The sequence below is a fragment of the Heloderma suspectum genome, chromosome 3 (genome assembly GCF_057233095.1).
Source record: "Heloderma suspectum isolate Gila_16-S chromosome 3, 16-S_ref, whole genome shotgun sequence".
Lineage (NCBI taxonomy): Eukaryota > Metazoa > Chordata > Lepidosauria > Squamata > Helodermatidae > Heloderma > Heloderma suspectum.
This window is the reverse complement of record NC_139460.1, coordinates 235,269,936-235,296,402: the sequence shown is the minus strand read 5'-3', so window position 1 is coordinate 235,296,402 and position 26,467 is coordinate 235,269,936. Positions and strand designations below refer to the sequence as shown.

The window sequence follows — 26,467 nt, the reverse complement described above, 5'->3', positions numbered from 1 at the left end:
TGGACCCTGCCTGTACTACTTTGTTTGTAGCAGTGTTTTAACTTTGCCTTCTGGAACAAGCCCTGGCTGCTCATGTTCAATATTTAATGCTAGGTACACTTAATTGGTAACTGATGCCTTTAGCCTTTTTCTCCGCTCGCTATATCCCATCTATAAACTTTACACCAATCTACTATGGATGTGACACAAAAACTGCAGTCACATTAAACTTGTATCTAAGAGTTGTTACACCCATTGCTTTTACCAGTGCAATTCTGCTGTAATATTTCCACCCAATAATATTCAGAAATTCCTTTGGCATATAAACTGATCTGATGCGAAAGGGTTTTTTTTTTAATCAGCTGATGCTGCTTATTTCTTTGTTGGATTTTAATTGTGTTTTTAATGTATTTGCTTTTATGCTATGTTTTTTGTCTTAAGATTTTGTTTCTATGCAGTTTTTATTGCGAGCTAACTTGAGTGCCATTCGTTGGCAGAAGGCAGGATATGAAGGAAATACAGTGCATGCTGGTCGGGCTCCAGCCCAGTACAGCCCTGTTTGCTGTTTGTGGTGGTGGTTGTGGAGTGAGTGGGGGGAAAGGACTTGGCTACTTGTAATGTGGCCATGATAAGAGCTTCTAAATGCTATGAGGTGAATGCATGCGAGTTGGCCATGAAGTTACTATTTTTGCTAGCATCCATTGGGAGGGTGAAGCAGCTGTCCATTGCTTGAGCATCTTGCAGAATTGAACACAAAGTGAATCTCAAGAGAGGCTGTCGGATCTTCAATTATTTTGGAAGACTATTTCTAATAAACAATTCTGTTTGATAAATGAAACCACTTATAATTGCATGGTGTCTTGTATGACTGAAATTCTGCTCTGCCATCCTAATGAAAACATAACCTTTTCGTTTCTGCCAGCCAGTTCTTTGTTTTTTTGGCAATTCTGCTGGTTCACTTCTGTGCCCTCATATTCTTGGTAACCTTAACTACATATACAATGGAGAAGAGCTTGTAAATATGACTGTGGGGTATGTCAGTGCTTAGAAATTGACAAACGTAAAACATCTCCAGACTGGTTTGATCCAAGTTTTTAGCAGCCTGATTCATAATTTGGAAGATGATACATTTTTGGATCAACCAATCCTGCGTGCATGCAGTGACTTCACCAGAATTCACATGGAAGCAAAAACCACTAATGCTGTGATTTGTGCACAGATTATTCACATTGTACATGTAAGAAGTTCTTGGCTGGCTGCCTGAATGTACCTCCAGTAGTCAAGCCATTTATGTGAAATAGCTCTACTTGATGTGTGAATTGGGCTTTAGTCTACAGTCAAGTCTTTGTTCTTTCATAAGAACTGAATAGGTGGCACTGTAAAGTTCTTACTCTCTCCTAAACCAACAATATTGAACAATGTAATGTTCTTGAAGAGCAATATATGCCCAATAGCTGTGTCCCAGTGCTGGTGAGTCTAATATATTAATGGTTCATGCATTGCCTTAAGTTGTGCACCCTATCTAAATTGATATAACTTCAGCCTTACTGAAATATCTGAGAAGAAATAACTCTTCACAACATCCCTCTAAGGCTCCCTGCTGGAATTCAAAGTCAGGGCCAGCTAGTGTAAACATTTATAAGGTACCTGTAAGAGAAATGCTAGGGAAAGTGGAAGGCAAAAGGAAGAGGGGCCGACCAAGGGCAAGGTGGATGGACGATATTCTGGAGGGGACAGGCTTGACCTTGGGGGAGCTGGGGTTGGCGACGGCTGACAGGAAGCTCTGGCGTGGGCTGATCCATGAAGTCACGAAGAGTTGGAAGCGACTGATCGAATACACAAAAAGAAATTCATTCTCAGTATTCAATCACACTATCACTCATGTTGATCCTTATTTAAGTAATTAGGAGACAACTGGATGTTGTCTTACAAATCTTGTAGATAATTACTATTTTTATGGCTTACAATTTAAAAGCAGAAGCATGGCATTATTTGACTTTTAAAAATACACTGAATAAAACATTGTGTGATAGAAGTGGTTGTGTGTGTTCTTGAAAAGGTTTTTTTTTCCATTTTAAATGTTCATTGTGCCCATGCACAAGTTACAGTTTATGTCCAATATGAATCCTGACCTGTGAAAAGGAGTACAAATTTTAATTATGCATATACTCTTTAAAATATTTATTAAAATTTGCAGTAAATGTGGTAGATTAAAGTTAACAGAATTCTCTAACTGGCCACCTGAGCTTAATGATATAGGATGGGATACAAATGTTTTAAATAACATTTAAAAAAATATGTCAAATCCCAAGTAAAATGTTCATCAGTATAGAAAAGCTCCAATCCATCTGGAAATTTTTCAAGCAGTTAAGCTTGCAAACCAATACACTTTTACCTCCCTTGAACTCAATGGGACTTCTGAGTAGACATATATAGACAGCCATTTTTGTAACCTAAGAATATACTAACTACTAAAGACTATGAAAAAGGGGAACATTGTACATCTCATTCCGTAAGGCGGAACACTCACTGTTCACACCACTTTTTAAAAAATTGTTTAAAACAGTATTTCCCACCTACCTCCTGGAAGATCATGTTCAGTGAAGTCATGCGTGGATAGCTCAAGAATTTCTTCAGTTCTCCTTCCACTATTCTCATAATCACTAGTGGACAGAGGCAACCTGGGAAGGGACATAGCAGGCCCTGTGCCTGTAATGTTCATACTGCTTGCAGAAATTATTTACAACATTTCTCTATCACTCCACATCTAGACAGATTCCAGAGCAGTGAACAATAAAAGATAGGAAGATAAAAGAATAAAACTCCATATTAAAAATTGTGTGCGTATTTTTTAAAGAATATCAATAAAAACAGTGGCTGGTCAGTCAAGGAAGGCTTCCAAAATAAAGATGTTTTCAGGAGGCATCGGAAGCAACACAGTGTTGGTCCCTGCCTGACCTCCAGAGAAAGGGAGTTCCACAGTTGTTTAATGGGTGTCAATCCAATAGAATTGTGCCTAAGTCTTGATTCGCCCATTGTGATAGTAGTGCACATTATTTTTTTAATTACAATGGTCCATGAAAAATGCACATATCAACTACAAAATTAGCAACTGCATACCTTGAATATAGTCCTACCGTGATCTTTTTTTAAAAAAATCTTCCACCTGTAAAAACTAAATTTATACCTCACAATTTCTTTCTGATCAACACTATAATTATTATCTTATTCTTGCATCAGCAGGGTCACAAACACCAAAGCTTGGTCTGATGAAGTCCAATTGAAACCACAACCAGCTCAAGTCTCATTGATTTCTGTTACACGTTCAGCCTGATCCTGTCCACATTTGCAATGTTTATTGAGAAGTAAGACCCATAGTGTTCAACCGATGTCTCTCTGTCAAAAACACATAGATTTTGGGGGATCATACCACAAATTTCTTGTGTCCCATGCTACGTTGTTCTATTTGAAACTGCAGTGGTAGACTTCATTTTGACATTTGTGGTTGGCTTTTTGGACAAGCCATTGTGCCTTTAAGTATGATACATTATTAAAATTATAGTGTAGATTATCTTTGATCTAATAACACACAGAACTCTGGGGGTGGGGAGGTTGGTTGAAAGAACATTAAATGTAACAATTTGTTACCGTTTTTACAAGTAAAAACTGCTGATATTTTAGATTTGTTTCCCCAAGTAATTTGCTACACTGTGCACTTTTTATCAATTAAAAAAAAATTGATGAATTACTTGAATGGACTTTAAATCTGAATTTAAGATGAACTTTTTTATCAAACATATTCATAACATGTTCATTGATATATACAAATAACCCATACCTAAGTTAGCATCAGACCTTTTTCTATTCTTATATTTTGATTGCAGTTTTATGAAATAGTAATAGCTAAACCATACTTTCACCAAATATTGGCATTTAATTGTCAAATGTGAGATTCTCAGAGTGAAAGAATAAATGGCTTATATTAGTTTAATATATAGGCTAATATATAGCTTATATTACTGTTCTTATATGAAAAAATATGCTCCTCATACTCCCCTACTCATAATGGATAAAACATCTTGTCAACAACATGTAGAGTGCAATTCACATGATCTCTTCTGTAGATAAGTCTAACATACTGGTCAAAGTTGATAACTGTACTTATTTCCATATTTGCTTTGGTGTGGTAAAGCTACTGTCAGGTTACTTTGCCCCCATTATTCTTGCAGGCAAACCCGTCTTTTGAGTGACCCACATGTGGTGAATACTTTCCTCATTCTGAAAACCACCTGAAAACATCTGAATAAGCAGACTGACTTCTTCAAATTGTCAAACAGAATCTAATTCTGTGGTGTTTTAGACAGGCTCTTCTTTGCCCTTGAACACAGTGATGTTTATGCATTTTCCGATAAGATGCTCAAGAGCAAGACTACCAGAGTAGTCAGGTATTTGCCCTCTTGCACCCTTGCACATGACACAATGGTAACTTCAACATAGTGTATCTGTTTAACTTGGATATGAATGCTCATACGAAAAACACACACACACCTGAATATGGAACACCAGCTGTGGGGAGGATGGACAATGAAATGTGAATTGCACAAGCTATCTTGGTATTTCAGATACAGTGAGGGCTAGAAATATTGGAACAAGGATAACTGTTTTGGCAGTTGGCCTCCGTACACCACCACATTGAATTTGAAAGGAAACACACCCAGATGGGAGCGAAGTCAGGACTTTCAGCTGTAATTCAAGGGGTTTGACAAAAGTGGGGCACTAACCATTCAGGAAGTACAGCCAGTGGCACACCCCCCCCCATTGTTGGGGGCCCATAAGTAATGGGACGAATGGCTGACAAGCAGCTGCATGGCCAGGTGTGGCCTGTTTCCTGGGTACCCCATGACCAAGCAGATGAAAGGCCTGGAGGTGGTTCTGAGTGTTACATTTGCATTTGGTAGCTGTTCACTGGAACTCCCAACATAAGGTCCACAGAGATGTCCATGCGAGTGAAGGAGGCCAGCATTAGGCTGAGGAAACAACATAAACCCATCAGAGAGATAGCAAAAACATTGGGAGTGGCCAACACAACAGTTTGGAACATCCTGAAAAAGAAGGAATTAACTGGCAAGCTCAGCAACAGCAAAAGGCCTGGAAGAACCACGGAAGACAACTAAAGTGGATGACCGCAGAATGCTGCTCATGGTGAAGAGGAACCCTTTCCCAACATCTAGCCAGGTCAAGAATGCTCTTGAGGAGGTAGACATGTCATTGTCAACATCTAGTCAAGAGACGGCTTTATGAATGTAAATACAGAGGCTTCACAACAAGGTGCAAACCACTGGTAACGCTCAAGAACCGAAAGGCCAGATTAGCCTTTGCCAGCAAACACCTAAAAAAGCCTGCCTGGTTCTGGAATAAGATTCTTTGGACAGATGAAACCAAGATTAACTTGTACCAGAATGATGGGAAGAGAAAAGTATGGAGAAGGAAAGGAACATCTCATGATCCAAAGCAGACCATATCATCTGTCAAACATGGTGGAGGTAGTGTTATGGCATGGGCATGTATGGCTGCCAATGGAACCGGGCCACTGGTGTTCGTTGATGATCTGACTGCTGATAAAAGCAGCAGGATGAATTCCAAAGTGTATAGGGCTATACTTTCTGCTCAGATTCAGCCGAATGCTGCCAAACTGATAGGACGCCACTTCATATTGCAGATGGATAATGACCCAAAACATACAGCAAAAGCTACCCAAGAGTTTCTGAAGGCAAAGAAGTGGGGTGTTCTTCAATGGCCAAGTCAAGTCACCTGATTTCAACCCAATAGAGCATGCTTTTCACTTACTGAAGACAAGACTGAAGGCAGAAAGACCCACAAACAAGCAGCAGCTGAAGGTAGCTGCAGTAAAGGCCTGGCAAAGCATCTCGAGGGAGGAAACTCAGCATTTGGTCATGTCCATGGGTTCCAGACTTCAGGCAGTCATTGACTGCAAAGGATTTTCATCCAGGTATTAAAGGCGATCCTTAAGTTTGAAATGGTGTTGGTTTGTTCCATTACTTATGAGCCACCAATGATGGGTGTGTGTGTATGCCACTGGCTGTCCTTCCTGAATGGTTAGTGCCCCACTTTTGTCAAACCCCTTGAATTACAGATGAAAGTCCTGACTTCGCTCCCATCTGGGTGTATTTCCTTTCAACTTCAATGTGGTGGTGTACAGAGGCCAACTGCCAAAACAATTATCTTTGTTCCAATATTTCTGGCCCTGACTGTACAAGTCCCATGATAGTCAGGTAGTCTGTGTTTTTAAGGACTTATTTTCTTTTTAAAAAATTTCAGTGTTGCAAAAAAAAAAAAGTCACAATGTGCAAGCTTTTGAGATTGACAGATCTCTTCAGCAGGCAAGATGTTACAAAAAGGGGGTAGAGGGAGAGAAAAAAAACCTTGATGTTGAAGTCATTATGTCTACATGATCACAATCTTGAGATGGAATGAGGGCGGGCGGGTATACAGGCTCACATTTCTGAGTAATAGCTGGATTTCTACTTTCAAAAATGGGGGATCAAACTTACCTGCCTTTCTTGATCCAAGGAGTCCTAGGGCTAGCTCTAGCAGACACCTGAAATTTGCTAGAGCCTTATTTGAATTCCTGCAGATCTTTCCTCCCCCATTCTCAAGATTGTGATCATGTACAACACTAGAATTTCAGCAGCAGCAGCAGCATTTTTCTCTCCACCCCCACCTCATGCTTTTTGTAACATCTTGCCCAATGAATAGATCTGGTGATCTCAAAAGCTTGCACATTTTTGTGACTGTTGGGTTGGCCTAATAAAGGTATTACCCTAATATAGACAGACAAGCTCTTTAGAGCTCTCCTTGGAAGTGGTTCAGAAATGTTCTGATTTTCCAAGAGAACAGTCCCAGGGAAAATCAGAAAAAAAAATCCTGAGCCAATTTGATGTCTACAAGAAATCTCTCAACCCCCACCCTGCCCACCACTCCTCCTTAAACCAGGGAAAGGCAGTAGGAGTGTGTTGAGGGGGTTCTATTGGAAATGGAGGGAAGTCATGGAGATGGGAAAGCCTAGAATAATTCTACGGCTTGCTTCAGAAAAAACTCTGAACTAGAGAAGAATTTGGGGGCTTGTAGATCCTGTCTCTCTGAGAAAGCCTTTACAGGCCTCTGAAGTTAGATTCTGAACTTGGCTCAGGAGACCTTCCCCAGGATCTCTAACTGGCATACCTTGTTTGTGGCTTCTGCCAGTTCCAGATTCTATTCCCCAAAACAAAGGTGTACAAATATCTCTCATTTGGTGGACTATTGAAAAAAGGGTGGCATGCCAAAGTCCACTTAATTTGGCCCATACCCATTATTTGGTGACTGTCTTCTTAGTGAGCTCATGGATGCTGCTAGTCATGGCAGAGGTAGTCTAGTTAGCACAGTAGCATAATCAATAGGGTTTTTCTGGTATTATAGCAAGATGCTATTCTTATATATATATATTTTGTCTGGATAAAATAATAATTATGTTCCAGATTTATCTCAATCATATCAAAATGTAATCAGGAAACCATAGCCAATGAAAATTACCAGATGTTGTTGCAAGGGACAGATTAAAAGAAATAAGATAACAAGGTTACCTTTGCCAAAACATCTTGTAATTTTCCATTGGTCACAATTTCACAATTCAGTTGGTAAAATAATCAAGTTTTACTAAGTTGACCATCCTGACATACTTTGCATATTGTAATTAGTTTGTCATTTAGTGTGGCAAACTATGCTGGATCATGTACTTTGTCACTTCAGAGTAATTTAAATCCAATGTTAACAAGTGAAGCAAATGTTAACAAAACTACCTACATTTCACTACAATACATCTGAACTTAACATCACAGCCACTTGAAAACAGCAAATGAGGCAAACTCCCCCACCCCCAATACAAACGCAAAGCACAAATATCAAGAGGTTTTGCTTTTGGAAAGATCTAAATATTGTAATTCTATGCCCTGCAGCAAAAAAAGAAAAGAAGGGGGAGGGGAGAATTCATGACCTTGCTGAGGTTTTGTTCCTGTTGTGTGTATGTTCTAACAAAACTTTATTAACATGATGCTAAACCATATATTCTATGAAAACAAAATGTCAGAAGTGTGTAAATATCCAGTTTATATAAATATGCCTCATGTACTCTATTAATTTCCAGCATCAACTATTTTTGCTCCACCGCAGATAATTCACATATATCTACCTCCCTTTTAAATCTCCAATATACAAACAATTTCAGTCATAAACCATTACACAAACACCTCTGTCGCTCTTACAGTGCAATCATATGCATGTCTACTCAGACATAAGCCCCATTAAGTTCAATAGAGGCTTACTCAGGAAAGTGTATAGACTTGCAGCCTAAAACAACTAATTTCCACAATGCCCCATCGAAACATCTGTTGTATAATAACAGCTACAGTTAATTGTTTGTCTTCAGAGCTTTGTCCCTTTAAAGCAAGGGTAGGCAGCCTGCAGCCTGTGGGCCACATGTATCTCCCGCCACCTCCAATTATTATTTTTTAAACTGGAAAATAAACGGTGTCTGTAGTGGCTACAGAGCACCCAAACGACCAAATGTAACTAAATGTTGGCTATGGAACACCAGAAGGTTTAAATGTAGCTTGCAAAACGCCTTTTCTGTGTTGCAGTTCGGGGTGGGGTGAAAATGGCCCCTGGACCTCCAGAAATTGCTTACCCTTGCTTTAAAGGTAATGTAGTCTAGTCCTGAGGATTAGGGATCAATCCTGCATACAGTGTCATGCTTGCCAGGAACAAGCCTTCTCTCTCTCCAATTTTATTTGCAAGAAAACAACAAACTAATGGCAGGCAACAAAACTGCTGTTTTCTCAGTACTCCAGAGAACATTTTGATTCTACTATTCTTTAGGGACAGCCCCTCTTCCTTGGATCCATAGGCAGAGCCAATGCCTTGCTGTGACTACTCCAAGGGAGGGATATCTTCTTCCTCCAGACCTACCCTGCCTATTGGCAGCATAACAGGCTCCATTATCACCATGACTTGCAGCCTCTATAAAACAATGAAAATCAATATAAAGTATGAAGGCACCTTAAAATTTGGAGTTTTAAAGTGAGCTTGCAAAATTCTGCAAATGAGACAGAGTGACTGTGCGACAAAAGCTTCATCTGGAAACACACCTACGCTCTTCCTAAAGAAATTGTGGACCGACGCAAGGTCCTGCTCATGGATGCTCTCATGGCAGTCCCGATGTCCAATGCAGTGTTCCAGCAAAACAGAGCAAGTGGACCGAGGGATCCTTTTGATAAACATGTGGAGGCAGCTGTAGACATAGGGCTTTTGAGGCTTAAGAGCATCTGTAACACACTCCATGTTCACCTGGGCAGTCTACCTCTGGCAAGAGGAGCTGGCAGTAATAGGTACTTCTAAATCGGTGTGAGAGGTTTACTGATAAATAAGGTCAATTAATACTGTGTTTTAATGGCTGATACTGACAATTTTGTAACGAATTTGAAATGTTATAATGGTAGTATTAGTGAAATGAATTGTTTGGGTTATTATTGCAAAGATGTATTATTGTAATGATATATTGATATGCATTCTTGCTTTTGTACTGCTGCTCTTATGTTGTGAGCCACGTTGGGCATGTCATGCAGATAAGCAACATACACATTAAAATGACAAATTGAAAGCTGCCTATTGAAATTAATAGAGAAATCCAAGATTTTAATGTAGCCGGGAGCGGGCACCAGTACATCTACCCCCCAACAGCCCAATGTGGATTGCTGGCCTGCTGTTGTGAGAGCTGGGGTGGGAAATGTAAGAAGAAACCAAACTAGAGCTAATGCATCCTGTTCCAACTGTTTGTCTTCTGGCGGTGTGCTGCGTTTCAAGATACGGCACGAATAGTGGCTGCCCCTCTCTTCTCTTTCCCTGTCTTGATCACAGTGCAGCATTCATGCAACTGCTCCTGTAGGTTTCTCTCTGCCTTCTGGCTTTAAGCCAGACCCAGGTGACAAGTAGCTGCCTTAGCACTTTGGCCCATCTAGTGCTTGATCTGCTCATTGAGTCTTTGAGACAAAGTGGCAAACTGCACTGCCTGTGGTTTTATGCCTTTTAAAATTTCAGTTTTTGAAGGTTGTGCATAGAAACACACATCCCTGATTACTTAGATTAGAAAGTAGAGCAGGGATAGGAAACCTCCAGTATGCTGATCAATTTGGCAGCCCAGCCTAGCCCAGCCCAGCCCAGCCTGTGGGGCCTCCATCGAGGCCTGCCCCAAGAAGTTACTGTGGGCTTGGGAAGGAGATATGAAGACAAATCCCCACTGTTATCTAGGATCCCACATTGGCCACAACAGGGGATCCCCCTTACTTAGTATGCTGCTCTCCCTACCTACTGGAGAAACAGTTGGAAGTCAGTGAAGTCTTCTGGAGTGAGGGCAGGACTTCTGGAGTGCCCACCCCCGGGCATCATCCGGCCCTTGGGCTGAGCAAGAATACAATCCAGCCACCAGGAGCTAAATAGTTCCCCACCCCTTAAATAGAGTCTTGACAGTTTCTCTTCCTGCTTTTGACAGCACAAGTGACATTAACAAAACCCCTTTTAGGGCTCTCAGCTGCAAGCTGCTCCCATCTGCCCCAAGGCAATCCTTCTCCATCTATACAGTGTCTCGTGGAGTGCTTCCAGATGGAGGGCTCCCAGTGTTACTAATGAGAAGGTATTGTGCAGCTTTTCTTTATTAGATTATCTGTGGTAAGAGAAAAGATGGGAAAACTGGTAGGAAAAGATGAGAGGGTTATGATTTGAAGTTGACAACATCTGGACACCCCACCCCCATAAAACTCTGTAAATGAGGCAGGGCAGTGGCACCATAAAAACTTCATCTGGGAGTACTCATGGAGACTGGATATAGCACTACAAGAGCTGCAAATAGATGTGGGCTGGGTTACCTTTGCAGGTCTGTGTGAAGAAGCCTGTGTACGGCATGCAGAGTTTTGATTGTCCTTCTCTCTCCTCACAGTAATCCTGTAATAAGAGTCAATTCTTTATTCTAATTTACAGATGGGGGAAAGAGGCCAAGAGACAGTGATAGCTGAGGAGGTTGCCATAGCAGGAGTGAGGAGGGAAGAGCATACTTAATCTGGCCTTGGGTCTAGGCATTCCTGGTCTGTAGAACTGTTAGGTCCCAGAGGCCTGGGTGCTCTCAATTCTGTTAGTTCCTTTACTATATGTCCCACATTTGCGCATTTATTAAGAGGCAGCTTTAATGGTCTAGTGAGATTTGAGGAGGGGGCGCTTTATGATACTGCTGGATTTTGAACTGAAAGGGAACAAGCAGAGGATAGATGTTATTTGCCCTGCTATTAGAAGTGTGTGCAAACACCATGACTATTTTCATTGCTGCTATGGGTTAGAGAACAAAACAGTTAGCAAGCTGGCATCACGTTATGTACTTTTTCCTTCCCCTCAGTGACTATAAAAACCTTAAATTGTAAAAGATAATTTAAAAAAGCAATTTGAAAACCTTTTGATGAACTGTAAAATGATGCATAGTGGATTGGGTCCAGACTTCATCCTATGCAGGGCCGGTTCACACAAACAGGCTGCGGCCATTTTGAATGTTCAAGCTGCAACTGCAGTTTGAACATTCAGCATGCGCTGCAACTCTCCAAGGTTTAAACAAGTCACAGTGGGCAGAGGTGATAGTCTGAACTGGGTAAGAGAGTAGATCCATTAAAATCAATGGGACTTTAGATAATCATGGCTTACTTCAGCCCCATTGATTTCAATGGGTATAAGTAAGACTAAGTCTGGGTCGAACCCAATTTCAAAACTGGTGCTTAAAACTGCTTAGTTGTTTATTGTAAAAATAGTGCATTCTAAAGAGAAAATACTACATTTTCCTTACTCTTTCTTGAGCATATACGAGGCACAGTATTTTTCTACCTGCATTACGAAGTAAATCCTTCCACATATTGCTAGGTTCTTTTTCACTGTGAGTAATATTACTTCTTTAGAAAAGCACTTTGATAAGTTAACTAGAGTTAGGCTTTGTTTTATTTTAACTGTCTCATGCTGAGAGACCTGGTAAGCACCTGAAGGGAAAAATAAATAAAAAGCATTTCCCCACTATCTGACTGTCTCCACTACATCATTTGAGAACTGATTAAACATATCCAACACAAACCCCATTCAGATTGTTGGAACTTTTTTCCACTGAATGTGAGTAACAAGATTTAATTTATCTCTAATACTTATGGGCTAGATTTCATGGCACAATTTGCACATAGAACTAGAAAATGTTAGGGAAAACCAAAAGATTGTATCCAATGTTAGTCTCACTTAAAGGAGATCCGTTGGAATGAGTGACTAACAAGTCCAATTCATTTCAATAGGTCTACTCTAAGTAGGGCTAGCATTGGAAACAATCCAAAGTATCTATTTTTAAATACAAGTAATGTATTAATTCTAAGTTTAAAATTATTCTGACCAACAACTTTCCCCCTATACAAAGCCAACTAGATATAACAAAAGAAAAGTCCTCAATAAGCAGTTATATCTAATTAGACATAACCTGCAGTACGCAGGCAGAAAAACTTGGCACAAAGTACACAGAAAAAAAAAATACTCCTGAAGACCAAACATAATCTTCTGGGTAAAAAATGCACAATACTATACATAATTGGGTGAGGGAGGGGTATTATATTTCTTCCCATCACTTCCCCATAGATAGGTACACTTATTGTAGATCCCTACTCATTTTGTTTCAATTGTGTGTATGTTGAAACAAAATGGCAAGAGACAGTCCAAGGACCTTAAAGCAGCCTTCCCCAATGTGGTGCCCTTCAGAGGTTTTGGACTACAGCTCCCAGCATTCTTGACCATTGGCCAGACTAGCCAGGCCTGATGGGAGCTGAATTCCAAAACGTCTGAAGGATACCAGGTTGGAGAAGGCTGCCTCATAGAATACCAATCTCTGAATGCCTTATATTTTAAGGGTGCAATCCTATACATGTTCAGACAGAAAAAAAGTCCTACAACTCCCAGCATTCCCCAGCCAGCTCAGCTGGGAGTTGTAGGACTTTTTTCCTGTCTAAACACGTATAAGATTGCACCCTAAAGCAGTTTGTCTTATCTGCTTCCCAGATGAGATTTCTTTAGTCTTCTCCTTCTCCAACTCTAATGGAAAGGGGAAGCGAAAGCAACTTAGGGCTTTTGTGAACTACATGCACAATGCAAAGAACTGCAGCCTTGCTCCTGGGCAGTCAGCTTCCGTGCCGCATGCAGACCAGTTAACAAATGCAGGTAAAATGGGGGTGCCGAGGAAGGGATGCTTCTACTAGCCTGAAGGCAAGTCTTCCGCAACTAGTGACAGGGACATCATCCCGATTTTAACCACATTTGCAGGTTGATCATGCATATCCCTTACCAAAAGTCGCGCAGACACCACCATTCTAAGCATGTTTACTCTGGAGTAAGCCCCGGGGGCAAACCAAAAACTACCGGAAGTACAAGCTGGGTTTCGAAGAGGCAGAGGAACTAGAGATCAAATTGCCAACATTCACTGGATCATGGAGACAGCAAGAGAATTCCAGAAAAACATCTATTTCTGCTTCATTGACTACACTAAAGCCTTTGATTGTGTGGATCACAACAAACTCTGGCAAATTCTTAAAGTGATGGGAGTACCAGAACATCTTACCTGTCTCCTGAGAAACCTGTACAAGGGTCAAGAAGCAACAGTAAGAACTGGACATGGAACAACCGATTGGTTCAAAATTGGGAAAGGAGTACGACAAGGCTGCATATTGTCACCCTGCTTATTTAACTTACATGCAGAATACATCATGAGAAACGCCAGGTTGGATGAATCACAGGTCGGAATTAAGATTGCCGGGAGAATTATCAACAACCTCAGATACGCAGATGATACCACCCTAATGGCAGAAAGCGAAGAGGATCTAAAGAGCCTCTTGTTGAGGGTGAAAGCGGAGAGTGCAAAAGCTGGTTTGAAACTCAACATTAAAAAAACTAAGATCATGGCATCTGGCCCCATCACTTCCTGGCATATAGAAGGGGAAGAAATGGAAGCAGTGACAGATGTTATTTTCTTGGGCTCCAAGATCACCGCAGACGGTGACTGTAGCCATGAAATTAAAAGATGCTTGCTCCTTGGGAGGAAAGCTATGGCAAACCTAGACAGCATAGTAAGAAGCAGAGACATTACCTTGCCAACAAAGGTCCGTCTAATCAAAGCTGTGGTTTTCCTAATAGTAATGTATGGCTGTGAGAGCTGGACTATAAGGAAGGCTGAGCGCCGAAGAATTGATGCTTTCGAACTGTGGTGCTGGAGAAGACTCTTATGAGTCCCCTGGACTGCAAGGAGGTCCAATCAGTCCATCCTAAAGGAAATCAACCCTGAGTGCTCATTGGAAGGACAGATACTGAAGCTCAAATATTTTGGCCCCGTAATGCGAAGAGAACACTCTCTGGAAAAGACCCTGATGCTGGGAAAGTCTAAAGGCAAAAGGAGAAGGGGACGGCAGAGGATGAGATGGCTAGATAGCATTACTGATGCAATGAATATGGACTTCAGCACGCTCCGGGAGAGAGCGCAGGACAGGAAGGCCTGGTGTGCTATGGTCCATGGGGTCATGAAGAGTTGGACACGACTGAACAACAACTCATTTTGTTTCAAAATTGTGTATATTGAAACGAAATGGCAAGAGACAGTCCAAGAACCTTAAAGCAGCCTTTCCCAACGTGGTGCCCTTCAGAGGTTTTGGACTACATCTCCCAGCATTCTTGACCATTGGCCAGACTAGCCAGGTCTGATGGGAGTTGAATTCCAAAACGTCTGAAGGATACCAGGTTGGAGAAGGCTGCCTTATAGAATACCAATCTCTGAATGCCTTACATTTTAAGGGTGCAATCCTATACATGTTCAGACAGAAAAAAAAGCCCTACAACTCCCAGCATTCCCCAGCCACCTCGGCTGGGTGTTGTAGGACTTTTTTCCTGTCTAAACACGTATAAGATTGCACCCTAAAGCAGTTTGTCTTATCTGCTTCCCAGATGAGATTTTAGTCTTCTCCTTCTCCAACTCTAATGGAAAGGGGAAGCGAAAGCAACTTAGGGCTTTTGTGAACTACTACATGCACAATGCAAAGAACTGCAGCCTTTGCTCCTGGGCAGTCAGCTTCCGTGCCCGCATGCAGACCAGTTAACAAATGCAGCTAACGTGGGGATGCGGAGGAAGGGATGCTTCTATTTGCCTGAAGGCTACTCTTCCGCAATAGTGACAGGGACATCATCTCGATTTTAACCACATTTGCAGGTTGATCATGCATATCCCTTACCAAAAGTCGCGCAGACACCGCCATTCTAAGCATGTTTACTCTGGAGTAAGCCAGTTAAATGGGACTTTTTCCCAAGGAAATTTATGTGGATCTGATTTGCAGCTGCCCTGAAGCAACGTGCTTGGAAAGACAAATCAAAGGGGTAGGTAATAAATCCAAAAGCGTGTTTTTGCAACACAATCCTATACATACCAACTCAGAAGTCCCATTAAGTTCAAAGGGGACTACTGCAATATAGCTACGTACCTGTGGGTAAGCATCATTGAACTCGATGGGACTTCTGACTAGATGTGTGAAGGACCGCACTGCTAAACACGCCAGGGGGCCCCTTCTGAAGCCTGATTTCCTTCATCCCAGTCTTCTGAGAGGCGGTTCTCTTAATAATGTTTGGTTAATAAGCAAGCACGGCACCTCGGTTGCTACAATCGTATACACAGACTGGACTTGGGAGCAAGTCGCACTGAACCGCAGGCGATCGCGCTATAAAACACACGCACGCAAGGCATGAGAAAGATGCGATGGTGGAGTGCCGAGGTGAAACTCTACCGTCAGCCCGACCCTGTACACATTTAAATCCAAGGCCTTAAGGACCCCAAACGCTGCACAGAACTGGCCTTTCGGTTTAGCGCAACCTTCCCCAGGCTGGCGCCCTCCAGATGGGTCGGACCGCACCTCCCATCACCCCAACCCGCACTCCCAATGGGCGTGCGGATTGGGGATGATGGGAGGTGCGGTCCAGCCCATCCTGCAGGCCCCAGGCTGAGAAAGGCCGGTTTAGACATCCCCACGGGTGAGGGGAAAAGAGGACGGGTTTCCCTGAGCTCTGGGAGAGCCTTGGTACGGCTGGTAAATTGTTCCATTTCGAGAGAAGGCAGAAAAAATGCTAAGGCTGCAGCCAACATCTTTGTCTGTCTCTGCCCCCTCTCTCTTCCGTCTCTCCCCTTTTCAACCAATGCAGAGAGCCTAGCTGAAGTTCCTGCAAGGACCTCATAAATAACAACAAATATTGTTAAACGCACTCCGTGGGACTATTCACACGCTACACCTTAGAACAGGGGGCAACACGTCCATCCCGAAGTCTCTACGCTCGGGTAGCTGCAAAAGGTAACCCAAAGCTTAACTTTCCTTTTCTTTCTTCTCCTCCCTCCCGCTTGGCGGGAGACGTACAGCGCGCATTGAACGAGTGTCCGTTAAAAATTGAACGTCCCTCCGAGCTCCCCATTGGCCCGCTTTTCTGCCTCCGTCATCCCAGTTTTCACCAATTAGAACGACCCGCGCCTCTTTTTTAAAAGAACTTACGTATAGCCTAGGAAATCGTCCCTCTTGTATTTATCCTTGCGCGTAAACAGCTCAAAGTAGTCCCCACACCCTGCTCTAGTAAACTGGCTAGAGTTTCTGTGACTCGCGAGAGCTGCTTTTGTTCAGCAGATGAACGAGAACAGCGGCGTGCAAGCCGGTTCCTCTTCCGTTACAAGGGGCTGCGGGCTGAAAGACGGCGGGGCGTTTTACGCGGCGGAGCGGTACGGACGGGGTGTCAGCGGGCCTACGACGGCGCGCGGCGATTTGAATAAGCGAGGAGAGGGTGCGGGCGCGCGCGCGCGCGGGGCATTCCCAGTTCGCCCTGTCGGGGAGGCGGGAGTTGGGCGCGGGGTCGTGCGTGTCCGAGACCCGGATGGGCGAGCGGTGAGGAGGGCGCGCGCGCAGGTGAGGGCGTTTGGTCGGCGTCCGGAGGGGCTCCGTTGCCTTTGCGGGTGGGGCGCAGGAAAGAAGCGGCGTAGTGGCCTGGGGGAAGGAGCGAAGGGGGCGGCGGGACAGAGAGGAAAGGGGAGCTCGCGGGGGGGGGCGGCTGGGCGCACCTGTGCGGGGGCTCTTTGGGAGCACCTGGCTGGAGCGGCGGGTGAGGAGGCGGCGCGCCCTGAAAGGGGGAATTGCAGCCTGAGCGGGGGGGGGTCAAACTGCCTCCGGGGGGGCAACGATGGGTGAAGCGGGGGAAATAAGGAGTTAAGGAGGGCAGTCTGGGATTTGCGCTCAGGCTGACCTCGGGAGCAGCGCGCTGAGCAGAGCGCTGTCCGCAGCAGTAGTCCGCGTTTGAGGGGGGGACCTTGACGTCTCGAGGCTGGTCTGTCCTAGGCACATAGTCGGGAGACACTGAAGAGTTAAATGTGCGCATCTTTCTATTTGTGATTGAGGGGGGCACGGCTCCAGTCTTTCCGGGGGTGCCGCATCAGCAAGGCATCTGGCACGCGGGTTCCAGCAGAACTGCAGCAAGGTTCTTTGCCGCTAGGATACAATATTTCTGTACGCGGTAAAGGCGATGACCCAGTCGTGGAGGCTGCTGAAGTTCAGGGTTATCGCGTTTGGTTATATCCTTTGGGGCGATTGGGTAAGGGTGCGGTCCTATGCATGTTTGGGCAGGAAAGCGTCCCCCAACTCCCAGCATTGCCCAGCCATGCTTGGAGTTGCAGGATTTCTTTCAGTCCAGATATGCGTAGGATGGCACCCTAAAGAAGTTGGAAAGCTTCGGTCATGTGACTTTTCAAATGTATACTACGGTTAGTCTGTTGAAACGTAATTTCGTTTCCTGTAGCTCTGAAACGAGCTTTGGAACAGGATGAGTTTTCTACACAGATGGTGGTTCAGTTTATGGGAAATGTGTGCAAACGGTTTCTTTTCTATGCTATGGCATATAATGCATGTGCAGTTACCATAAAATAAGCATGGTGTTATTCCCTATACAAAAACACTATCCCTGTAGGAAATGTATTTTATTTGAAGTGATTCTGTGTCTAAACTTCGTATGTTTCGTTAAGCCAATCAGATGTAATTTAAACATGCAATTTAATATTTGCAAACACATTCTAGCCTGTTTATGAAAATGTAACAGCTTCATAAAACATCAACAAATAAAAACATCCAAATGTATTTTTGTAATGTCTGTAAAAACCTTGAAATGAGTGAATAGGGGCAGAATGTTAAAATAGATTATGGCCTCCAAGATACATATCTGTATTTAGGTCTGATTTGACTAAACAATAAGTATAAATACTTGTTCTTGACTATTTAAAACATATATGTGCATGACAGATTTTGTCTTCCAAATGACTGGAATTAGTCAAAGTGGCTAGAATAAGTTTTTTAAAAGATCATTTCTACTCTTAAGACCTGTGACTTCAATCATACTGAAATAAATGTGCCAAAGACACTTTTCAAAATAATGTAAACAGACTCAGCAAAACAGTACAGTTGTATAAACAGTAACATTTTGAAATGGGCTTTATAAATATAGGTACAATATAGCTCTGTTAATACTTCGGTATATATGTCCTAGTTCTATTCTGGATTAAATAGGTTTTGCACATGTTATCATTACAACAATAGTATACTGTCTGACATCGGGGATATCGTAGTCTCAGAATAACATAACAATCCTTTCGGTGTAACAGAAAAATATTGATTATGCATGTAAATTAAAAGAAGGTTTGTGACTTTCATATACAATCCTAACAGGTAAGATATGCAAACGAGAAAATGCCACTTTTTGGGAAAATCGTTGTCATTAAAAGAAATGGGACTGAAGGAACTCATTTTCCACTGACTGCAAACTCTTTTTTGTTTGGAAGGTAAGACTTAATAGAATTAGTATTGGTATTAGAAAATATAGTTTATGTTGGAATTTCATTGTGTAAACTTTATGCATTGTAAAAAGATTACTGATGTTGACCTTTTTTAAATAGCAAAATCTCAGATGGTGTCACAACTATTACCTTGTCAACCTGTCTCAGCCTATCCCTGCACCAACATACTAGTTCTAAATTTGCACATTCATGGAAATTAGAGCTATTTCAGAGTTGGCAGGAAAATATAACCTTAATTTTAATACAGCCTTAATGTTGTATTTTTTTCTTGGTTGTGAAACTCCCTTAAGTGGAGCTACAACACCTAAAGTTGAGGAAATTGCTATCAGTATGTTTTTAATGCTTCAGATTGGATATGCCAAAGTCATGTTTCCTCTTCTAGAACTAATGTTTAGTTTAGTTGTATAATTGATGAGTTTAACCCTTAACTTAAAGTTTATTGGAGTTCTAGTTGTGTGGGTCTACTGCTAGGGAATCTATGGCCTTCCAGATGTTGTTGGGCTGCAGCTCACATTATCCCTGGCCATTGACCACTCTGGTTGGGGCTGATGAGAGTTGGAGTCAACAATCTGGAGGCACATACGTAGATTCTTCACTCTTGGCTAAAAAACCTAACACATTTATTCTCACATAAGCTTTTGTCCACTTTCTGAGATGCATGGAGTCACCCACAATATTATTCACTTGCTCATCTTCTGTCAGCAATGCCCTTCTGCATTCCACTCAGGGCAAACAAGCTCTGCATAAAAGAATAAATGGACACACTTTTAGGGAAAGTGTGTCATCAGAAATGGCAATATTCAAAACCCATGGGAGACAATTCAGTCTCCCAGGACACCCTGTCGCTGACTTTAAAGTGACCATTGTGAAAAAAAGAGTTCAGAGGGAGACAGACGACTAAGTTAGAATTCTTCAACACGTTTAATTCTCTCTCCAGAGACTTGGAACAAGATAAACAATTTTATCCCGTTTCAGGTGTTCATTGGCTTACCTAGTGCCAGGTTGTTTATGTTATCAGCAACAACCGCACTGTGAATGACCACTGTTAGTAATGGACTGAATCCAATTGGATGCTAGCGCTAACATAAAGTGCATTACGCTAGCATAAGCAACCTCTAGTGCAATGTCAATGGGTTTTTCAGGGAAACCCATTGCACCAGCAAATGCGATTGATGTGCTAGAGGTAGCATGACGTAATTTATGTTAATGCTAGCGTCCAATTGGATTCTGCCCATTGTGATTATCACTTTTGCAATTAATAAATCTGAAACTCTTCATGATACTTCATCTCATGAAGTGGGCTATATGGTTCACAGAAGCTTATGCCAGAATACATTTGTTAGTCTTTAAGGGTGCAATCCTACAGTGGCTAGATGGCCATAGGATTTTTCATTTTCTGGGAACCAAACCACTTTGAGGCTGGTTCCCAGAAAACTGCCTCCCTTTCCCCACCTCCTTGTAGGCAGTATGGTTCATCCCCTGCTCCGCACTTGTAAAAGGAGCGGGGGGAAAGGGGGTGTCCCTGAGAGAGGGGAGGGGATGGCAAAAGTGCCATTATGGCGCTTTCTATGCGCCATCTGCCCTCCCTCTCCGGGGCGCCCTAGCTAGACAGCCAGATTCGACCATCTAGCCGCAAATGCAGATCCACTCTGCCTGCCTTGCATTGGATAGTCAGTCACCTCCGAGTTTGGATTGCACTCTACGGTGCCATAGAAGACTTAGTTGATTAAACTTTACAGTTCATCTAACAAGTGTGGATGTTTTTGAATGCATAACCTGCACTAAGACTAGACTTGACTAACACCATCTGTTAATGATCTTGTCACTTCACACAAGCAAATGGTATCGGTATCACTTCAGATCTTGGGTGATTTCAGTCATTGTGGGTATTGCTCTGAATTAATGAATCCTTTTCCCAATTGTTTTTATATAAATAGATTGCAGCTGTCATATGCTTACTGACTGAAGGCAGTTGTGGTTTCCCTTCTTTGGTCTAGTCCTAGTATGCTACTGAAAGATTGTATGGAGCAGGGCTTCCTATTTCACTATTAGCTTAAATCTTGCAAATGCAAGAAGGAATCCCTACTGTTGCTGTATAAAACCTATCCTTAGACTATGCTAACAGGATGCTATCCTACATCCAATCATGATGGCCATCTACATGTCACTCTTTCCCCAAAACTGTTTTTCAAGATGCATTGGCAGAGGTAGAATTGTTGGCTGCCTGTCTGACCTGTGTGTGCTGCAAAACAGCTGAGAGAACAGAATGCAGGAGTGATGCGATGGCTAGATATGGATAGGAAGGGGGAACTGGACTCTCTAGTATCACCTGTGTACCTACCTGTATTCTGTGGGAAACTAGCGTAAAGCCCATGTCGCCATGGGCGTTAGTAGTCTGAGAATGATTGGATGAAAATATGTTTGGCCGTTTCCCTTACGACTAGAACAACTTTCAGGGGGCATTTCCTTCTTCCTCTCTCCACTTTCCAGTTCTGTCCTACATCAGCTTCCCTTCAGTGAGCACCCTAATAATACGACCTCTTCCCACTACATTAGAGCAGGCTTCCCCCCACCATAGCAAATGCGGTCTTCCCACTCATCTCTCTCTTATTCACCCACACAATTCAATACACAAAACCCCACCCACATGTAAGGCATCATGGGAGGAGGAGCAGCAGCCCCTTCCACCTCGCTCTCTGATTCATCACATTTGAAACAATACTGGGGGGGAGCATGGCCGTTGCCCCTAGCAAATGCCCCGAAGCCTAGCAGTGCCCCGTGTAGGCTGCCTTTGAAGCAAAATGAATAGAAACAAACCCAAACAGAAAAAAGAAAAGCGCTAGGATGCAGGTAATGGAGATCGAAAACATGTGATTTTATTATTATTTATTTATTATTAAATTTATTAATCGCCCATCTGACTGGTCACCCAGCCACTCTGGGCGATGTACAACATACAATAAAACAGTTTAAAACAATAAAATTCTACAATAAAAACATTTCCTAAAAAAAATACCCTAACCCACTCCAAATGCCTGCCTGAACAACCACGTTTTTAATGGACGACGGAAGCTCATTAAAGAGGGGGCATGACGGAGTTCCCTAGGGAGGGAGTTCCACAGAGTGGGGGCCACCACAGAAAAGGCCCTGACAGATCAGGTGCTGTTTGGCGCATTCTTTTTTAAAATCGTTTAGCATTTCTTTAAGTTTCAGGTCGAAAACTAGGGATGACGGAGAATTCCGCCACGGATCTCGGTGAGGCCGAATGCAAGCGCATTCGGCCCCCCGAAACCCGTGGAGGAACGAAGCCCCGCAAAATGCGTGCGAAACGCAGCACTCACCTGCTGCCGTTCGCGCTGCTCTGTGAATGGCGGCCGTGTCTGCGGCCACCATTCGCTTCACCATTTTAGCCGTGATAGGCTATGTAAATACGTAGCCTATCACGGCTAACGCAGGGAGGCCATTTGCGTCCCTGCGGAGGCTGTGATAGGCTACGTAAATATTTACGTAGCCTATGACAGCTAAAAAAGGGAACGCAAATGGCGGCTGCCATAGCTGCCGCCATTTGCCTTCCTTTTTTTTTTTTTTTGCCGTGATAGGCTACGTAAATATTTACATAGCCTATCACGGCAAAAAAAAGGGACGCAGATGACAGCAGCTATGGCAGCTGCCATTTATGTCCCTGCACAGCCCAGCAGCGGCTGGATGTCGCTGTGGGCTGACCCGCTGGTGGCTCCGCAGAGTCGCTGCGGAGCCGGCCAGCAAGGATTTCGGGGGGAGGGATGGAGCACCTCCCCCCCCCCCCCAGATGTACGAAACAGGTAAGTCATTTCGTACATCCCTATTGAAAACACATGATGTCAGATCAGGCGCTGTTTGACATGGAGCAAAAAAATCAGCACTGAACTGTATAGCATTAGGAGACTGTTTGGTGTGGAGCAAATAAAAATACTGTTTTGCTATTAAAGCTCAAGCTTTGGACTTTTTAGAATTTGCAAAGTTTTCTGCACGTCTACACTGCTCATCGGGTTTTCTTAAAAAAAGAGCAAAATTGATCTGGTAGATCTTATAATAAGCATTACAGTAACATTCTTAGAGAGTCATTGAGCAAAAACAGAAGCAATCATTTTTCTCTGTGCATTTTAGTTCAGAATACGAATATGCCACTGGGATTGTTTTTCCAGCACAAAGAACAGCAATTCCAAGCATAATACAGAGGTTGTTCACATAAACTTCCTAACTTTTGAAGTGTTTTCTACGTTTCAAACCGTTCAGATCAGAGCTTGAAAAAAGTATGATGGAACTGCAAACGTTGGTACTTCTGGTAGATGAGCATTACTGTTAAGCACTGAAATAGAAGCGTTTTTGTACATAAAGAAGCACCAGTGTGCCTCCCATCCCTTCCTCCATTTCCTTCATTTGATGGGTGCTTAAATATTTATAACACGATCCTCTACTCAGAATTAGGGCCCAATGAGATCAGTGGTGCTTACTCCCACATAAGTGGGTTCAGGAGTGCAACCTTAGGTGACTAGGCATCTAAGATACTTTGCCCCAGCACTACGTATAAATTTATAAAGTGGAAGAGTTATCTGCGATTGGTAGAAAGGAAGGTCTATGACAGGGGCGTCATAGTGGAGGGCATGGCCAAAGGCAAAAGGGGTGAAGCCAAAGACAAAGGGCGCAAAAGCACCAGCATATTTTAGGGGACATGGACATCTGGTGAACCCCAGAGCGCTGGATTTGGCCTGCGATCCTGAGGTTCAGTGGCCCTGGTTTTTGGCATGCCAGCACTAAAACATTAGTGGATTTTGCATATTAAAACTAGGGATGTGCACTGGATTCAGACGAAGTTTGAACTTCAAGCAGTATTGGGCCTCTTTGGTTCCTCTTCTGCTGGGCCCTGAAGCAAAGCAGGTTTCCTTTTGAAGCCACTCCATAACGAGGCCTTGTTAGCAACTTGTGTTTCAGATACGATAGGTGCCCAGAGGCTTTATGTCTCCAGATAAGCTCTTCTGGCTTCAGTTCTCTAAACACTGCAGAGGGAGGGAGTGTGGTTAAATGACTGATAGGTCAAACTTCTAACTCCCTAGCACCTGTACCTATGCTTCTGAGACTTTGTAGTTTTCTGGCCTGAGGACACCTATGATATGTGTCATTTTCATATAAATTGACCAAAAAACCACAGGAGGGGAGGGGGAATGAATTGCAATTGGAGAACTCCCCTTCCACGTGAACCGCTGCGCCTATCCTTCTGAAACTTTGCAGTTTTCTTGCTTTAGGCTCCCTGTAATTTTCAGAGCTACGGTTGTTAAGGAGTATAGGTGATAAGAGTGCCCTCTTTTGGAGACCCTCAAGATGTCAAATTTGTTCTGGCGCAAAGCCCCTGCACCTGTTGATCTGAAATTTGGCAGGCTTGATCCCTCAGAAGGAGAAACTATCCATGCAGTTATCACCCAATTCTGCCAAGACATAAAAAAGTTGTCAGCATTTTCTCTAAAAAATAATAATGAAAATATGAAGACATGGGCACAAAAAACCCTGCATCTGTTTTTATGATGTTGGGCAGGCATAATCCTTTCCAAGGGGGCTACTATGCCTGCAACTACATTCCAATTCTGACCAAGAGAAAAAAATTATAGCCCTCTTTTTTAATTTCACATGTTAGTAAATGGGAAGCACGAAGCCTCAGTTTTCTGAACCTTGACTCAAGTTCAGTACCGAGTTGAAGTGGACCAACTCCAAATCAGTTGCAGTGGTGGGCTGTTTTCTGAACTGCCAAATCGGGGTTTGAATCAAAGCAGGGGGTTGGTGCACATTTTATAATGCTGGGTAGGTGGTTTTAAAGAGGTTTGTTTCTGTATTTTTTGAATACCAGTATCATGGGAAGTTTTAAGCGGGAGTGTATAGCTAACTTGCAAATATAAATCTGAAAATTGTGTGATTATATTTAAAGGAAAAGAGAATGTGACATCCGAATCGAGCTGCCTCGGGTTTCTAACGAACAATGTAAAATTGAAGTAAATGAAAATAAGGAGGTGTGTAATTTTCATTATTATTATTCGTACAAGATGTATAATTTTAATTGTTTTTTATGCTGCCTTTAAGGGTAGGAAAATTATTATTGGTATTGATTTGATGTGTACCTCATTTATCCTTTTTTAGTTGAGTGAAGCTGGATAATTTTTTGTTCTGTTCTTAGGCAATTTTGTTTAACTTAAATTCTGCAAATCCAACACAACTGAATGGAAGTAGCTTTCAGGATCCTGCAGCCTTAAAGCATGGAGATGTGCTGACTATTATTGATCGTTCTTTCAGGTAAGTACAATGATATACACAAACAGCTGTGAGTCGATTAGAGCTCGGGCTTCGGTTTACTTTCTGCAACCCCAGCAGACAATATCTTCAGCCAGATGCTATTAAGTAGGCAACAAAAAACAAAACAAAAGCTCTAGGGAGAGCAGGTGTTTGGCTGTTTAAAGACAGGGAAACCCCAACTAAGGATATTAGAGAGAACTTGTTAAGTTACAGACAGCTAGGAAGGCAGAGAGGAGTAAATCACAGGGCACAGATTAAATCATGACACCAAACAGTGAAAAGATAAAGAAGAGAGAAACAGAGAGGATTTTGTATTGGATTTTGGGTAGTAGAGGCAGTTCTGTGAGGGGGGGCAGTTCCTGTCTCTACCCTCCCCCCCAAACACACACTTTTAGAAATTAATGAGATTTATGTTTTATTTTGGAGGGGGTTCTGGTGTTTATTTTGCATAATTTTATTTCTATTGAGTAAATTCTATGACGTTGGATTTGTGGTCGTTGTTAAGCAAAGCAAACTTTACACTTCTCAGATAATTTTGGAAGTCCTTGATCCTAGCATGAAGTGAAATTTATTCTGATAATGTATTGTACTGGAATTGAAATCAAGAACAAGTTAAGATTTTGACAGAACTTTGAGCACTCAGTCATTGCCTTTGGGTTGCAGCCTTTGCATTCAGCTACTCTAAATATGGGACAGTCCAGCATTGTTATCTACCTACCTACATTTTAACAGGTTTGAATATTCACCTCTGTCATATACACAGAAGAGGCTTCCCAGACCTCAAGAAAAGGAAACGTTACAGGTAACATGACGATAGTAGTCCATGCCTTCACATTTTGCTCTGCAGGAGTGATGGATTAAAATTGAGGCAGCTGTTTGTTCACTAATAAATGATAGTCAAGTTTTGGCTTGACTTAATAAGCCATCTACCAAAACCTACCATCCTGCAAGCCTTCTGACAAGCACACAGAATTCAGGGGAGGAACAGAGTTGGTTTCTTATTCATACTGGGCTTTGGAGAAAAGGAATAGGTGAGACTCCTGTTGTTTCCCTCCTTGCCCAGTGCCTGATATGAAATGACAGTGTAACTTTGTTGGAAGACTTGGGAGGATTGAGGTCCTAGTTCATATTGGAAGTGGTACAGAACCTTCA

The 26,467-nt window shown here is 42.6% G+C and overlaps 1 protein-coding gene and 1 long non-coding RNA gene across 3 annotated transcripts in view; one reads left to right on the top strand and one right to left on the bottom strand.

Annotated features, from left to right (window-relative positions):
- Window positions 1-1,836: 1,836 nt before the first annotated feature.
- Window positions 1,837-16,554, bottom strand: LOC146350891 (uncharacterized). The gene is made up of 4 exons (XR_014789450.1): window positions 16,484-16,554; window positions 10,953-11,028; window positions 2,560-2,746; window positions 1,837-2,111 (listed from the first exon to the last, which is right to left on the bottom strand). It is a non-coding gene; the product is annotated as an uncharacterized LOC146350891 (long non-coding RNA).
- A 368-nt stretch (window positions 16,555-16,922) lies between these two features.
- Window positions 16,923-26,467, top strand: part of MKI67 (marker of proliferation Ki-67) — a 49,933-nt gene continuing 40,388 nt past the window's right edge. For both annotated transcript variants that reach the window (XM_084845959.1, XM_084845958.1), the window contains exons 1-5: window positions 16,923-17,066; window positions 18,870-18,982; window positions 24,954-25,035; window positions 25,200-25,315; window positions 26,048-26,117. In XM_084845959.1, the coding sequence (XP_084702085.1) occupies window positions 18,891-18,982; window positions 24,954-25,035; window positions 25,200-25,315; window positions 26,048-26,117 (360 nt within the window). In that variant the 5' untranslated portion in view covers window positions 16,923-17,066; window positions 18,870-18,890. The remainder of the gene's footprint in view (window positions 17,067-18,869; window positions 18,983-24,953; window positions 25,036-25,199; window positions 25,316-26,047; window positions 26,118-26,467) is intronic.